Raw genomic sequence first — 17,516 nt, forward strand, 5'->3', positions numbered from 1 at the left:
GCTGGAGTGCAGTGGTACGATCTCGGCTCACTGCAACCCCCACCTCCTGGATTCAAGAAACTCTCCTGCCTCAGCCTCCCAAGTAGCTGGGATTATAGGCATGCACTGCCACACCTGGCTAGTTTTTGTATTATTAGTAGAGACAGGGTTTTGCCATGTTGGCCAGGTTGGTTGCAAACTCCTGACCTCAAGAGATCCACCTGCCTTGGCCTCCCAAAGTGCTGGGATTACAGGTGTGAGCCACCGCACCCAGCCAGAGTCCTCATTCTTAACTGTAGGAGTGCACAGCCTCCCACAGGACTAAAGTAGATGACAGCTACTGGGGCCTTGCACAGGAGTGTGTGCAGTAGCAGGAAGCCGGGGGCAGAGGGGTCGATGTGAATGGTGGTTCCACTACTGCAAGAAGAAAGCCAGGTGGGGGAGCCAACCTAAAGAGGAACACTTTGGTTGAAGAAACACCATATTTATAGTTGACGTTTTCTTTCTTTTATGAGGCTGCCTGTGTGCAACTCAGGTAAATAGAGCCCATTTGTTCTGAGAGAACAAATCAAACTTAGCCCTTTAAACTCAGGAGCATACAACTGGGATTTTTCTAGATTCTGAAAGAAAAAAGAGAAGTCTAAAAATCAGAAAGAATCCAGTCTAAATAGCTCTTTTCAATAAATTTGGACACGAGATTTTTTTCTTCTTATGTAAAATAAACCCAAAAGAACATAAATAATTCCATTCAGCCAAAGATAGCTCTGGTGCCCCAGAAAGAGGACAGAGAAGTAGGACTGGAAAGGCTGAGCCCATCATACACACTCACCCTCCGCTCACTCAGAGTTGGCTGCCTGTGAGTGCTGAGGAAATGTGAGGCATCTGTGGTACTCACTTTTTGCATCTATGAGCCGCTCCCGGGGTGCAGTGTCGGAGGAGGAGAGCTGCTCCTTGACTTTGGCGATATCTTTAGGATGCAGGTAGTCAAACAAACTCTGACCAATCAGATCATTCTGTGGAGATGAAATGTTAAACATGGCAAGTCAACCGCATGCAGAAAATCAATTACGCAACAAGTAAGCGCACACAGTCTGCATGTTGTCTTTGTGTTTTTGTGTATGAGACCTCAAACTTTTCCTATGTGAACCTGTACATATGTCCAACCACTTTGCCTAGACACAAGGAAGGAGGCATCTGGAGGTTAATTCTGATAACGTGAGAGGAAAACCCTCAATTATATAGTTCATGCTATTCTAAGGCAATAATCTTGGAATTCCCCGGTAAGACCTCAGAAGGCGGAAGATAGGGGTGGGCTCTGACTCCAGCTATGCTGTTCAGCCTCTCTGTTCCCAAGCAAGTTACGCATATCATAAGCTTCAGTCACCTTGTCTATTAACAGAGAGATAACAGCAACTTCCTCCATAACTTTGCTCTGAGACTAAAAAGAGCAGAAATCTTTGGAAAAATTAAATTTACATTAATTCTAATTTACATAAATGTCATTTTGATTCTTCAAGTCTTCTGCCTACCAAGCTTCCATGCAAATACCAGTGTGTCAGTGAGTGAATGAATAAATGAATAAAAGCTCTGGGGGACATAACAGGTGAAAAGCTCTGTTCTAGAAGCGTTTATAAATGTTACTCTTATTTGATCCTATAGGTTATCATCATCAATTTTTAGAGTAAACTGAGGTTCAATAGAGCTAAGAAGTGACACAGCACTGCAAACACAGTATGGAGTGGATTTCCAGGTGTCGCATTCTCTGTTATTGTGTTACCTGCCTACCCTTCTCCCTTGTCAGATAGCCTCTTACCCTCTGTCCTCGCCACATATTGTGGGATATTTATTTTGCAGCAATAGAAGAAAGCCATAATGCTACTGATCAGATCAGAGTCAGATCTTCCAATGGGGGGAATATGGAACATATTACCAGACTGTTCTAAGTCTAAATTAATTTATCTGTTAAGAAGTTAAGAATTTTCTGGAAGAAGTTCACATGTGACTTGTATACTAGAATTATTCTGACAAAATTGAGTGACACTTCTGACTGCTGTGAGGTTGCCCACCACCAACAGGAGCATGCACAATACCTGGCTGTAGTTGAGGATCTTGAAGACAGACTCTGAGACAAAGAGTATCTTCCCTCGGTCACATCCTACGACAAACAAAAATCCATCTGCTGCCTAATCAGGAAAAATGGATAATCAATTTCTCATACCTTAGGAAAGATAACTTGTAATCCCCCTGATAACTAATAGAGGATGTGCCTTCTAAGCATCCAAAGCACAGGAACAATTACTGACAGTTTCAGTGATATCCTGAGTGCAGGATGCTGAAAACAAATTGTGTGTGTGTGTGTGTGTGTGTGTGTGTGTTTCTACATATCATCTAATTATTATAGAAAAAAAGTCCAATTAAAGTAAGTTCTATTTCAAAGCAGAATTCAGCTTGTACGTATTCTTTTGAAGCTATCATGGTCCAGAGAAATCATACTTCTTTGCTCTAATTATAACAACTCTATGGAGAGTCAGAATCTGAAATTTGGAAGGACTCTTGAAAAATCCCCTCTCTAACATCTCAGCCACCATCTGCCTTCAACTTGAAAACCTCCATGTACAGGGAGCTCTCTAAAACAGTGGTTCTCAACATTTGGAGTAGTGTTTTTTGTTTTTATGCTGATGGTCTGGCACGGGGCTGATCACTGGGGCATTTTTTAAACCCATCCCACTTCCACGTTAATGTGATTCTAACGTACACAGGGCTGAGAACTACTACTCTCAAATGTTATCCCTCCATCCAGGGCTGGACTATTTGCATTCCAAGTGAGACAAGAAAAGCAAACTCCTCCACCCCACCACTTAGATTCTTCTTACCCCTTTCTTCAGTTTAAATACAGGAAAAAATCTAAATGTTCCAATAAAGCCAGTCATTAAGACAGGACAACATTTGGTAAAGAGACTGAAGCAGGTAAATACCCAAGCTATAGTGCCTGAGAGCTTGGGCTGTTTTGTCAGCATATGTGTGAATTCCACCCACTGCCTTCCAGACATACAACCACTCAATTCCTGCTGGGGTCTTCCGGTGACAAGGAGGGTGCGCCCCACTCTGTCATGCCCTTGCTCTTATGACTCAGCCCTCCTTGGTTCTAATACACAGTGGGCTAGTTTCTCACCTTATTCACTGGTCCTCAATCTATTCTTTGGAAAAATACAGAGAAACTCTGTTCTCTTTTTCCACAAAAGGGCCTTCATGATGTAGTTTAATTCAAGGAACTAGGAAATGAATTAATGTGCCAGAAGGTAAAAGAATAGTGCATGCACTTGTGCTGGGACAGAAGACATGAGTGAGAGGGGGACAGAATCACTGTTGCTGTGAGACCCTGGCAGGCTACTCAGCCAGAAGGAAGCTGGGGAGGAGCCTTTCCTAAGTTAGGTCCCTAAGCTGGCCCAGGGGCAAGGGATGACAGTGAGGGGGAAGTAACTTTCCAAGCACCATCTGCTGGAAGCCTCATTCTGTCAACAAATAGGGTATTAATAACTTCCTCGTTTGCCTTGCAGATAATCTTATATCTCACAGAAGTGTTTTTGAGGCTTTTCATTGATGTGGCAATGTGGCTTGAAAGGTACCTGGACAGAAGGGAACTGTGACACCCTGGAGGTAATGCTGGCCAGGGTCAGGCCTGAACCGACAACATGGGTAAAGCTATTTCAGCACTCCAGGGGAAAGCCAGCAGGTTCCAAAGCAGTGAATGCATCAGCAGGGGGAGGCTCTGGACATTCCAACTCCATAGCACCCTGGCTGGCAGACCATCTGTGAAGGAGCTGGGCCCAAAGGACAGCTAAGGAACAGAAGCTGTGAGAACACTACCAGCACCACAGAGCCACAGGGCCAGCCCTGTAGGGTCACTCTTGGGAAGACAGTGCTGGTTAATAAATGACACAGAGGCCCTGGTACGGTCTGCCTGGTTTTTAAAACATGAAGAAGTAATGTAGACATTGTAAACTGATACAGTTGACTGATCCCTGACATACACTTTATTAAAGATATTTTGAAAGCACTTAGTAAAGAAAGCAGTTTGTCCATTTTGCATTGCTGAGGAAAAGCAGAAGTCCAGCTCCTGCAACCAAACTGTCTGAACATCATCTGAGTGGACCTGGCTTTCTGTTGAAGCAAGTCCCTGGAACTGGGCCCCTGGAAGTGATAAGGGATTGGACAGCATTTCACAGCCACTGACGTGCCAGAGAGGTGACAAAAGCTTCATCAGGCAAGAGAGATCACTCTTGAGTGCTGCATAAAACAAAGGAGTAGAAAAGACAAGCCCAACATGAAGTATTTAGCTGAGATAGCATTATAATCCTTGTTCCATACCCTGGTAAGTATGGGTATCTGATAGAAAATTATTAAGAAAAGCAACAAAAAGAAAACGATTAAGCATGTGCCATTGCAAAAGGAGCTTGTTTTATTTATTTTTAAATTTGTCCATCCACAGGACTCTGCTTGATAATTATTTTACATATATATATATATATATATATATATGAAATAAAGACATAGATTCTTTTTCTTAAAATAATCAAGCCTGTACCCCAGCCTCAAATGTCATTGATTTGGATGTTCCTAGAACAATGCCAAGCCTCTAGTAAGTACACAAAAGTGTTTGTTGGATTCATGAATACGCAAGAATGAAAGAGATAGAGGCATGCCTATCACATCTACAGCTGCAGATCTGTTACCAGTATGGGAATCAGAACCAGTTACATAATTTGTGGGGCCCAGTACAAAATGAAAATGCAGGGATCCTTGCTCAAAAATTACATTTTCAAGATGGTGACAGGGCATTAAACCAAGCATGGGGCCCTGTGAAACTGCAGAGGTCGCAAGCCCATGAAGCTGGCACCGATGACAGCTCTCGAGATGCTACAGACATCGGTCATATTTTAACCTCAGCAAATCTTCTCTGAGAACATAGACATCTTTATGAAAAGGATGGAGAGATGGACAGAGCTGGGTGTTTGAATAACTGTGTCCTGAGAGTGGTAACCAAAACACCATCACTCTCTTGATCGGGAGCCTGGTCCCACCCTAAAGTGTTTATCATTGATTTGGATGTTCCTAGAACAATGCCATGCATCTATTAAGTATACAAAAATATTTGTTGAGTTTATGAATAAACAAGGATGAAAGGCACAGAGGCATGTATTGAATCTACAAGTCACACAAAGATTCCAAGGGTCATTAATGACAAGCTGGACTGTGGGGCCATTCAACAAACAGGTTTTGACAGGAATGAAACAGAAGTCCTATCTTAAGTTCAAAAAAGCACCTATACAAGATGTAAAAAACCTGACCTAACAATAATTCATATTCAGGAGAGAAGGGGGAGGGGGCAGTACTGCAGCTGCCCCAAATGATGCAGTACTAATAAGATGGCTTTTCTGGCAAGGAAGGCACTAGCCCCATTCATCCTCAGGCCAACCAGACCACAGTTGACATGCTATATTGGGTTGTGGGAGTCATTTCTGGAAGGAATCGAGCAAATGCATGTGACTCTGGAAAGTGTGTGTGGCAAACACTGTTGGGGGAGCCAATTCCCAACACCATTCCCAGGCCCCTTCTCTCTTGCCTGTCTCCATCAGGGAGGCTGGAAAATCTATACACACTTGCTTCTGCACCCTGCCCTGCAACTAGGTGTGACCAAGTGACACACTTTTGGATAAGGTGAAGTCCACTATTGAGTTTTCAGGAAAGTGTATCCTCTCTTGATAAAAAGGACAGCCAGACTAGAGCTTCATTTACCCCTATTTTTACAGTGGGTCTGGCTACTTAGACCTGGTGGAGGTACCCGGCTACATTAAGGAAACAAGCTAGCATGCTAGCTTGGTGTGGCTGAGTGCAAAGACAGAAAGGACCTGGTTCCTATTGAGCTCATTGAACCACTGCAGCAACCCCACATAACCTACTCCAGACCAGTTATACTTGAGAAATGAGACTCTATTTATTCATCAGGTCTTCTGGTCCTCGCAGGTGAATGCTTTCCAATTTGAGATAGCACGTCATGAGGAGATAAATAGAGAATGCTGGAGTGAGCAGACAGGCCAGGCTTACAGAGAGCTGAAAATGGATAGTGATGATGCAAAATTCCAGATGGACTACCCTCTACTCCAGGGCTTTGCAAACTTCTGCTCAAAGATGGGTATGCAGATTCTGTAGGCTGTGCAAGTAAGGTCAGCCCTGACTTCGTGGGAGGTGGAAGCAGGTATCCTTCCTTTTAGTTAACATTTTTCTATTCTTCTGTTTACAATTTGCAAGAACACGTTTCTGAATTCAGTTTCTTTCCCTTCAATTCCCAAGTTAATCTCACTTTACCTAGTAACACTACTTAGAGCCCTGTGCAGACCTAATTCCTCATGGAAGACAACAGGTTCCCACAGTGCCACCTCAACCATCTCCCAGCAGAGAGTTAGCAAGACAGAGAGCGCACTCAAGTCAAGCAAGTGAAAGCATATACCTCTTGCATTTATTTTTCTTATTTGGACTACTAGTCTTTGGAAGTTTGTTTGTTTCTTTGATTTTTGAGACAGAGTCTCACTCTGTTGCCCAAGCTGGAGTGCAGTGGCGTGACCTCGGCTCACTGCAACCTCTACCTCCCGGGTTCAAGCGATTCTCATGTCTCAGCCTCCCAAGTAGGCACCTGCTACCACACCCAGCTAATTTTTATATTCTTAGTAGAGGCAGGGTTTCAACATGTTGGCCATGCTGGTCTCAAACTCGACCTCAGGCGATCTGCCTGCCTTGGCCTCTCAAAGTGCTGAGATTATAGGCGTGAGCCACAGTTTTGTTGTTCTGATGAGATTTTGGTGTAAAGATTTAGGTGGACTTTTTTTGTGCTAGTGGTTAAATCAGGTGAAAAGAAAGTCTCAATTGTTGTTGGTTTCAGTCCCTTCCTAAAATCTTCATGCAGAAATGTGATTCTTAAATCTCTCTTATTTTTAACAAATCTTGCCTCTTCTGATTTAAAATTGCAGTAGCATAGGCCTTCCATTTTTGCCTAGATGAGGTTAAAAGAGGAGGAGAATGGTTTTGTGGAAGAAATGTGAAAGAAGCCTGTCCAAACAATAAGATAAAGGGAGGGACCCGAGAGAGGAAGCAGGCCTAAAAAAAACCTCAGTGTTGAAACATCAAATTCCCACATGCTGCTACTTACTTGAAAATTTATCAAAACAAATGTTGTAAAACAATCCCATAATTGAACATACCCTGAGAATGAGGTGTTTCAATTCATCGTCTGATAGAAAAGTTGGTTTGTAGTTTGCTTCTGTATATGGATTGGTGGCACCTTAGGGGGGAAAAAGAGAAAGTATTGGTATACTTGATATTCAGAAAATGTCTCATTCTAATTTGCTGCCTCAAACCTTTTGCAAGTGACCTAGTCCCTGTGACCTGGTATTTAAATTTTGTTGTTTAGGCCTTAACTGAGATGGGCCTAGATCTGGCTTTGGACGGAATGCTGTAAGCCAAAGATAATACCATGGAAAAGAGAACACTGTTACCCATAGGAGACCTAACAAGCCTGTTTTTCTCATTACAGGGAAAACCAAGAGATAATAGAAGGAAGTTTAACAATCTGCTTCTAGGAGAGAAGGCAGCTCTGGAAGTAAACTGGTAGAGGCTCCTCAGAGAGTTCCCTCTTCCTAAGATCTGTATTAAATGGGTTGTCTGGTAGTCCTTCAAATCACCACTCTAAATGTTCTTGGGAACCCATCCAGTCTGCCAGGCCCTGAGTAAATATATTGTGGAAGGCATTTAATGTGAGTTCCTCTTCATCGGGGTGAGTTAAATGAGTGTGGCAATGTGGAGGAATGCATTGCTTCAGTCAGTGCAGCTCCCACTCCCAGGACTGAAAAGGGACAAGACTTACGCTTAAAAGGTTGTCAGTCTGGCATTTTTCAGGAGAACAATCACTTAACAAGAGAAAAATGCCAGCAGTAAATGATTTGGAGTCTGCAGAATAGCAAGTGGAATAGTGAAAGAATAAAATGAAACGGATCTGTAACAATTCAAAGTGCCATGGGGAGGGAGGGAGACAGGACGTGTTGCAACCATTCAATTGATCCCTATCCCTGCTCTTTATTGTAACTTGAGATTTGCCACTTATTTCCAATTTAATAGAAATTAGTTTATAATAATTTAACCCGTGTTATCTTTGCTAATATGAATTTTTAAATGTCATTCTCCCAGCACAGGATACAACATTTATATTTTTGGATAATGATCTAAAGTCAGACAAAACCAGTTACTTCTTATTTCTGGTGGCTTTGTGCAAATATAAAAAGACGCAATTCTACCACGCAGGTCAGAGATCTGACTGAGCGCCCACTTTCCAATTTCCTCCAAAAGTCCAAGACTAGCTATGGAAAATTCCAGGAACAGCATTCACTAAAATGCCTGATATATTTCAGATTTCTCTTGTGGTTTGGATAAGTCACTTCCACTTTTCTGCCTCTGTTTTCTCACCCTCCCCACACTCAGAAAAGAAGGAAAATACTGCCTCCCTCACAAAGAGTGGATCTGGTTCGGGAAAATTCCAGGAAGATGAAAATATCTTCAGTGTTCATTCCTGACAACAAAATGCCGCGAGAACCCGCAACCCGTGACTCACTTTTCAAAGGAACCATGATGCATTTTCATCTTTGAAACTGACTTTTCTGTGTCACTGTGTGCACCTACATTTCTGCGTGTCATAATTGTAAGGATGGGATCCAGGCACAAACATAGGCAAGATGTGAGACATCAGAGCAGTATCGTGTCTGATAGGCACATAACCTGATTACATGCATATACAGAGATGTGCAAAGCACATAGTTTCTATGCTCTAAGAATGTGTGACTGCAAAATTGCATGTCAAAACCCACATAAGCTCAATAATCACTTCATTTGGCATCACGGCTGTTGCTGAAAAGTAAAGGCATACTACTCAAGGCTACATAATTGCAAGTAATAAACATTTGCCTTAGGGAAGGAACATTCTAGGCAAGGGTGGTAACATTTGTGGGCAAGGACATAAAGGACAATAGAGCCCAGGGTCTCACCTCTTAATGTTTTCATGTGCTGAACAGCCATCCTTAGCACAGTAAGTTTATCTAATTTCCTGGACATTGCGTTGCATGTTGGTACCAAAGAAGCCAACTCATCTATAAAACTGTTCATTTTATCCCGGCGCCGCTTTTCAATCTGACTGTGAGCTTCCCTGAACAACAATATGAAAAACGATTTCTTATAAAATGTAACCAAGCATCAAGAAAAGACGACAAAAATAAATGAGTTGTAACTGTTTTCAATGTTCATCTGACAAGGCAAATTTAGAATCTGCAGAACGTTCAAAATTAGACTTTTCTACTAAAGTCTCCAAGAAAATGGTCTCACTGCCAGGTCAGCATTAGTTTATGTTTACCTCATCCTTAGAATTCAGGAGAAAAGCTACAAAAATTGTCTTTTCAGAGTAAACTGAATTGTTCATTTCTCCTCATTTCTTTTCCTCTCAGCCTTTCTAAAATTGGATTTTGAAATGGGGGTGAAAGGACAGAGAAGGGAGGTGGTGGCTTCACAGCACAGAACATCCAGAGCCCCGTGGGCTGTCCCTTAGGTCTGTGAGGAGCCCGCTGTGTGGCCGTGTGACCTGGGCAGGGCACCACTTCTTTCCAGTCACAGCCTCACTGACTAGGGCACCCAGTAACCAACACCATCATCCTTGGATCAACCAGGACTCCACCTAGGTGCAGCAGATGCTACATCTGTCCCCAGGGGCCTCCCCTGAGGAATGTCACACTCCTCCCTCCCGGGAGTAGCTGCCTGCTGAGGCAGGCTGACACTGACTGATGTGCATCTGCCATTGGTGACGGTCCTCCTAAGGAAGTGCAGCAACTATGGAAATTCAGTTTGCTGCAGCTGCCACAGATACAGAGCCATGGGACCTCCTGCCAAGGCTGGCCTCTGAGGGAAGAGCTTGAAGCCTTAGGGCAGCCAATTTCTGCAGCCCCCTGTATCAGTCTGTCATGATGCAGCCTCAGAACACAGCCTGGTGCTAACGGCAGAACTGAGGACCCAATGGGAAGAGGTCAGCAAGTGTGGCTGGAGGCAGGAAGGACCCAGGCAGAGAATCTACTAGAGGCACCTAGTGTGCCCCATGTGGTGCATTCAGTTGCAACTCGCAGTGCAATAGGAGCCCCTGTCAGAAGCAAGTCCCAGCCATGTCTCCTGTGGAGGGCGCTCCAGTCAGGAAGACGCAAATCACTGAGCAATGTCTCCTGTAGAGGGCGCTCCAGTCAGGAAGGCGCAAATCACTGAGCCATGTCTCCTGTGGAGGGCGCTCCAGTCAGGAAGACGTCCTCTGCTGAAGATTGGGGAAAAACTTGAGCCTTGACTGATTTCTGCTACCTTCAAATCCCCTTCAGGTTAAAGGTGCTCAGACAGCAAAGAGTAAAGGCCAGCCCAGTATGGAGAGCATGGAGGGCAGAAGGCCACCTTGGCCAAGGCCCACTACCTGCCTGTTCCCTGAGGAGGAGGTGACAGTGCCCAACAGGACTCTTAGACAGGAACGAACATGCAGAGCCTCCTTAGCTGCTCTCTAAGCAACCAGAACTAGAACGCTTTGTAGACAAAATGAGGTCCAAGATTACCTTGCATTTTTTATCCTTCCTTGGTGTTCTGTATATTCTAACCTGGGGGGAGGAAAAAGCAAAAGATAAAAACATAATTCCCTGGAGATGAATGGCAAAGTTACACATTGCTGTTTTCTTCTGCCCGATCCCTGTCATCTCTCTGCAGACACACGAGGGGATTGGGGGTTGAAGGGACACAGTGTGAGCCCACAGGCTCACAGCCTCCTTGCTCATCTCCAGTTGAGGACATGGGTGCTGCCCCAAGTAATAGAATGTGTAACAGTGCAAAGAAAATGGCTATAAGGATGCTGAAGTTCAAATTACTAGGTTCATGGTACCTTCCATGAGGGTCATCTTTGTCTGTGTCCATGCTTTCTCTGAAAAAACAAAAGAGAATGTGACTGCATGTTAATAAAGACATACAGAAGAGCTTCTTATCGTAAGACAGAAGGCTCTCATTTATCCAGAAACCAAACAATTAGAAAGCTGGAACAGCCACAATATCAATTAATGATGTATAATAAGGGTAAAACAAACAAACAGAAATTAACTTGAACTTACTATAAAACCTGGACCAGCTTCTCAGGTTATCAAACAAAAGTTATCATCCCAAAAGAGTCTGTGTGTTAATATATATTTTACCATATTCTGATTGTTTGAAAATTGGGAATATGTAGTGTTTATAAAAATGCTTAGTTAACCATAGGCTCGAAATATCTCTAACCTCTCATTATCCCCATAATTCTGGATAAATGAAGCTTATTCCATTTGCAAAACATATTGAGCATCAAAAATAAATGTGCACACATATCTATTTGGCAGGGAAGGGGTGAAGTGAGGAGGGTGGAATTAAAGTACCAACAAAGTACTGAGCAGAGCCCCAGGCAGCTTTTCAAAGGCACTGCTGCCAAGTGTTCTGCTTCTCAGTTAGATGGGAACCCCTAGACTTCAGGAATTGGGATGGAGGGGTGTAGTGGGGCTGAGGGCCACAGAGGGTCATGGGGTCACAGCAAAGATCTCCCTCCCTTTCACAGACTCCAGAAATCCAAGTTTCGTTGCATCCTGTGGTTCAGTAGAAGAAAACAGACTGAAATCCCCAGAGGAAGGAGTTCCAAACCCCCCTCACAGCCTTCTCCAATCCATACATTTATCAGGAGGGCATGGACTGCCAGCTGGGCCTCTCTCCTTTTTCCTTTATCCCATAGGAAAAGAGAGATCATGGCCCTTCAAACAATGTAATCCCAAGGGCAAAAATAGCTGTTTCTAGGAGCACTGGATCATATCGTGGGCATTCTAGAACAGTGTTCCCAATCAGATGCCCTGGGGTTCCTCACAGGCAGAAGGTTTCCCCAGCTAGTTCTAAAGTTCAGAGATCATGCAGGCCGCACGGAAAAACAAAAATTCCCCCCTCTCTTTTGTCTAGAATTCTATCTGTTCCTTGAGGCCAGGTGATAATCTCAGGTGAGAAAAAGCTCTGCCTGACAGTCATAGATGACTTCAGTTACATTAAAAGATAATGAAAGGGATTACGGTTGCTTAATTAATTGAGTCTCCATGAATTACAGAAGATTAGCAAACCAGAGTCCACAAGGGAAATCTTGGGTGGTGACCAGGCTGGAACCCACAGGTCTACATGACAGAGGCCTTAGAACACATCAGTGGCTCCCTCAGCGCTTGCTCAAGACAAAGGGTTTGTGGCCAACATCTCACAGTCTTTCTGCTGGGGAGTTACTGCTATGGAAGAACGCCCTCACAGCCCTCATACCCACTCTCCAGCCCCTGGGTGTTGGCTGTCTTAATCATCTGGGATAACTTACATATTAATCATAGCATCTCCTAGTGGGCATCTGACCTCCAGCCATTGTGCTCCCCAAATTCGACCTGTGAACTTCAGCAGAAAGGACATCTGCTGTAGGGGGGATACCTCCTCAGAGATTTTCCCTCATTAAACAAAAGAAAACCTCTTAAATGGACATTTGGGTAAGATTCCACGCAGGTGCTTCGGCAAAAGAAAATGTGCCTTTGAATGTTCTACACTGCCTTATTCCCGAGGTGTTTGTACATATATAGAAGGGATGACTGTGAGTGTGAAAATTTACTTAAATGAAAAGTCATTAAGTCTAAAAGTAAACAAAAATACTATTTAATATAACAAGTTCATACTAATTTAAATAATGTTTAAGGACAATATCAATGTTCCTAAATTGTTTTCAGAGAGGACCTCCACTCATTCCTCCCATAAACATTCATTAAGCACCTGACACTTGCTGTCTTCCTCAGAGAGGTCCTCGGGCTAAGCTCTCTTTGAACCCCCTGAGATGACACCCATAGACTTAACCCTCTTGCTCAAAGGAGCAATGAAAGAAGAGGAAGAAAGGGGTAAAAGGCAGAACTTGGCCTTAAGGCTGTTCTTTTTCTCTGGGTGTAGAACATTTTGGGAATAGGAGGTGGAAGTTAAATGCCTCAGTAGTGCTAAAGGCTCCCTTCTTGCTTACAAACTAGGGGAAGGTAAAGCCAAAAACCAACTGTGTAGCCACCTAGAGTTAGGTTTTTTATTCCCATCCCCTTTTCCAGGAGAAACAGTAGCTGGTTGCTAGATGTTCCATGCCCAAGAACTGACACCAAGTTTAACAAGAGGAAGACATGCCCCAAAGGCCTTACTGGTAGTCAGTGGAGCTGCCTTTCCGTTTGCGGTTGCAATCCACACCACTGGTACCAAGAGAGCCGGAAAGCAGGTCAGTGGGGCCCGGGGACATGAAATCACTGATGGTTGAAGAAATGTCCATTCTCTGGTCTGCCATTGGATGATCTGGAATTGTTACAAGAGGCACAAAGGCGTGTTTATTTCGATGAGCTCTCGAAAGCGGTGGAGAACCCAGGGTGGTGCTTGGGGGTTTGGTGGTGGGGCGGGCGGGGCTGGGGGAGACCCGGGGCTGGTTTACAGCAGCACTAACGCATCTCTCACACCCCCGGACCCAGAACAGGCATGATAGAATGGAAAAAGCATCATATTTATTTTAAGAGTTTTTGTAGGAAATTTAAGCTCACCCGCTCATTTTTCTGGTGAAGACATAAAAGCCTAGAGAAGCTGAGCAGATTCTCAGTCCCTGTGCTGTGGCATGGAAAAACTAAACCAGAACCAGAAACTCTAGGAGTGACAACCCAGGGAAGTTCCCACTGAGGGGACCAAATATCCCAGATGTTCTCCGACAATGCTAATTATTTTTCCTCCCTTTTCTCCACCAACAAAGCTAATTTTATTTTATTTTTATTTTTTACTTGTTTTGAGACAAAGTCTCACTCTGTCACCCAGGCTGGAGTGCAGTGGTGCAATCTCAGCTCACTACAATCTCCAACTGCCAGGTACAAGTGATTCTCATGCCTCAGCCACCCAAAACACTGGGAAGCTGGGACTAAAGGTGTATACCACCACACCTGGCTAATTTTTGTATTTTTAGTAGAGATGGGGTTTCACCATGTTGGCCAGGCTGGTCTTGAACTCCCGGCCTCAAGAGATCTGCCCATCTCAGCCTCCCAAAGTGCTGGGATTACAAGTGTGAGCCACCACACCTGGCTGCTAATTGTATTTTCTTCTAATCAATAAACATATGATCAAGGAAACGAATAAATGCAAGTTCCTTATTATCTTTGTACTTCTGTTAGGACTTTTGAGAGCTTGTTTGGAGGTCCTAGCCGAACAGCGCAGTTACTCATATACCCTTGACCAAAGACTAGTCCTCCTCTATCGGAGATGGTCATCCTTTTTGAGCATACAGCTTTGGGAGGGACGCACATGGACTGGCGAGGGAGGAATGGGACACCTGCCTAGCCAGCCAGATCAGCTCAATCAACCCTGGCGATCAATGGGGTGACAGATGTTGCAGCCAGATCATCCTCACATCCTGTTATGACCTTTGTAAACATTGTAAGAAAGCAGAAAATATCCTTTCTTCCACTGTAAGTCTTGCTTGGGAATCAGGAAAATATGGTCCCCTCTATCACAGCCCAGGCAGTCGGCCTTTTTTCCCCCACTGTCAGCATCCTTTGCAAGGAAAGCCATGAATGATGAAATGAAGACATTGTAAAGAAATTTGCAAAACATTTTGAGAACTCATATTTTAAAAGCATTAAGCAAACCAGCCCTTGAAAAGGGCCTAACAAGTGCCTTGCAAGGGACTCTGACTCCAAGCCCAGTTGAAGAGGTTGGGCAGGGTGCCTGCCTACAGTCAGGGGGTCTGAGCTCCGTGAAGTAGGACTGGAGCTGTCACTATCCCCCTCTGGACCCAACTTCCTTCATCTGCAAAACAGGAGGATGAGTGTGAGCTACTGTTTCCCACTGTCACTGTTCTGCCGACAGAGAAGTGAACCAGTTGCCTCCTGGTTAGATGACTGCCATTTTTTCACTTTGATAAGCACTGCTGGGGTGAACATCTTTGTGCATATATCTCCTTGCATTTGAGCGATTATTTCTTAGAATAAATTTCTAAAGGTGGGACTGACAGGTCAAAAGGGGACACATGTATTCTGGAACATACTGTAACGCTGTGCTCCAGAAAAGCGACAATAATTTCTATCCCCAACAAGAGTTCTTGCCAGTCTGAAGAGGAAAAAAAGACCTTGTTGTTTTCACTTGTATTCTTCAGCTATTACTGATGGTGCTCTTCTGTTTACAGGCATTTCTCTGTCTTCCCTTGTGTCTGCTCGTGTCCTGTTTTTCTACCACAATGGCCTCCTACCCCGTGTTCACCTGTGTAACAGGGCATGGCTGGAGAAAACATACCCCTTAGAGGCCTGCATGCCGCCCAGCGATGCTTCATTCCCCTGGCCATTTATTTTCTCATTCTGCTATGAAGGACTTCATACTTTGTCCTCTCTCCTCAAACTTCCATCATCTCCTCAGTCTCCATTCTCCGCTGAGGACTCTGCTTCTTAGTGAACTGAGAAAAGAGGCAGGTGCACACCCACCACCTCCTTAGATGCTCCTACTTAGGATCCCTTCCCAGCTCATGCCTGGATTCTACCTCTCCCACCTCCTCGAGACCACCATTTCAGAACCCTCGCCCCAGCCCAATCCTGCACCATCCACTCTCCCCACGCTACTGAATCATTTCCACTTGGGTAAAAACAAGAGTTATGTAATTCTCATCTTGGGAAAAATAAACTTACTTGAATACCATCCTCCTCCAGCTATTGTCCCATTTCTCTGTCTCCGGTTTTTTTCCTCTTATTCTCAATAACCCAACTCCAATCAGATTCTCTCCCCATCATTCCCACAAAACAGCCCTTGTCGGGCTGACCAGTGACCTCCCCACTGCTAGATCCAATGGCCAGTTCTCTCCTTGCCCATCAGCACATCCAGGAGAGCTGACCTCGCCCTTCTCACTGTCTCATGGCTTGGGAGATCCCCCTTCTTGCAGGATTCCTTCCGTCAGTGGTCACTCCCTTTTGCTCTCTTTGGCTGGCTCCTTCTCATCTCCCTCAACTTCAAGGAAGGGTCCCATGGATGTCCTGGGCCCTCTTCTCTATCTACACATGCTCTCCAGGGGCTCTAGTGTCATTCCTTCAAATACTATAAACACTGTAACAACTCCCAAATTTACATCTCCAGCCCAGATGTCACCCTGAATTACAGATTTTTATGGCCGACCACCTCCCTGACGTCCTCACTTGAATATACAAGAGAGATGTCAAACTGAAACATCCATAACCAAAACTCTAATTCTCTCCAAGCCAAGCCTCTCAGTCATTCCTATGTCAATCCTTCTGGTTGCCAGGCCCCAAACCTAGAAGCCATCCTGACTCCTTTCTTTCACAACCTGAATTCAATCCATCAGCAAATCCTATCAGCTCGACATTCCAAAAACAGCAAATTCGCTATCAGCTCGACATTCAATGACTTTCCCTTTTTCTTCACATGTCATTTCATCAGTGAAGCCCCCTTGAATAGCCATATGATGCAAACCCTGCCAAGCCTCCCTAGCCCAGCCCCCTGCTTAATGTTTTGTCCTTAGCCCTTATCAACATGTGACCTACCACAATCTCCCATATTCACTGGCTGTCCTCTCCAGCAGGGTCTAAGCACCAGGACAGCAGGCACAGTAATTACTCCCTGTGCCCTTAGTGCCCAGAATACTTTCTAGTACATACTAAGTGCTCAATAAATACATATGGAATGAAAATAAATTTGTATACCAAGAATATTAATTTGTTCATCATTGATGTTGCCAACACTTTTTCCACCCTTTTGCTTAACTTTGTTTACGATATTTGTATGTGGCACCAAAAGTGACATGTTTTAAAAGCCTTTTCTTACCCAGAATGATATAAATACTCTCTTTTTTCCTAAGATTGTAATGATTTTTTTAATGTAATGCTATTTGGAAATTATTTTGATATACTACCTAAGCTTAGGAATTTATTTCCCTCTAATGGATAGGAAATGTTTTCTAACACCATTTGCTAGCTCATACATCCCATTGTCACTAACCTGAAATACACCTTTATTGATTTATCACCCATTTCTGGACTCTCTACTCTGTTCCTCTGATCTAGTTATTTCCATCACAGTACCATACTGTTTTTATGACTGCGCTTTAGAATACATTTTAATAGCTAGCAGAACAAATACTCTCTCACCGCTCTTTATTTTCAGACATTTCCTAGCTATTCTCTCTGATTTACCCCTCAAGAAGTATTTCATGATTATTTAATCATATTGAAGACCCTGTTGGGTGGGTGACATTGTTGTTATTTTGTCATTAACATTTACAGAAGCAGGGCCAGGAATGAGTACCGAGCCCTGCCCTCAGGGTCCTGGTGATTTATGGAGCCCTGGTCCCCTTGGACCACGCAGCAGACATGAAGTACCTCCAGAATCCC

The 17,516-nt window shown here is 44.0% G+C and overlaps 1 protein-coding gene across 20 annotated transcripts in view; it reads right to left on the reverse strand.

Annotated features, from left to right (window-relative positions):
* Positions 1–17,516, reverse strand: part of BMAL1 (basic helix-loop-helix ARNT like 1) — a 110,260-nt gene that overhangs the window by 20,974 nt on the left and 71,770 nt on the right. For 10 of the 20 annotated variants that reach the window (XM_037999666.2, XM_037999663.2, XM_037999664.2 and 7 more), the window contains 7 exons: positions 13,299–13,446; positions 10,976–11,014; positions 10,656–10,697; positions 9,069–9,226; positions 7,236–7,315; positions 2,070–2,162; positions 875–992 (listed from right to left, as the gene is read on the reverse strand). In XM_037999666.2, coding sequence (XP_037855594.1) covers positions 875–992; positions 2,070–2,162; positions 7,236–7,315; positions 9,069–9,226; positions 10,656–10,697; positions 10,976–11,014; positions 13,299–13,438 — 670 coding nt within the window. In that variant the 5' untranslated portion in view covers positions 13,439–13,446. The other 10 variants (XM_073018148.1, XM_073018139.1, XM_073018153.1 and 7 more) reach the window with 4 other exon arrangements.

The sequence above is a fragment of the Chlorocebus sabaeus genome, chromosome 1 (genome assembly GCF_047675955.1).
Source record: "Chlorocebus sabaeus isolate Y175 chromosome 1, mChlSab1.0.hap1, whole genome shotgun sequence".
Classification (NCBI taxonomy): Eukaryota; Metazoa; Chordata; class Mammalia; order Primates; family Cercopithecidae; genus Chlorocebus; species Chlorocebus sabaeus.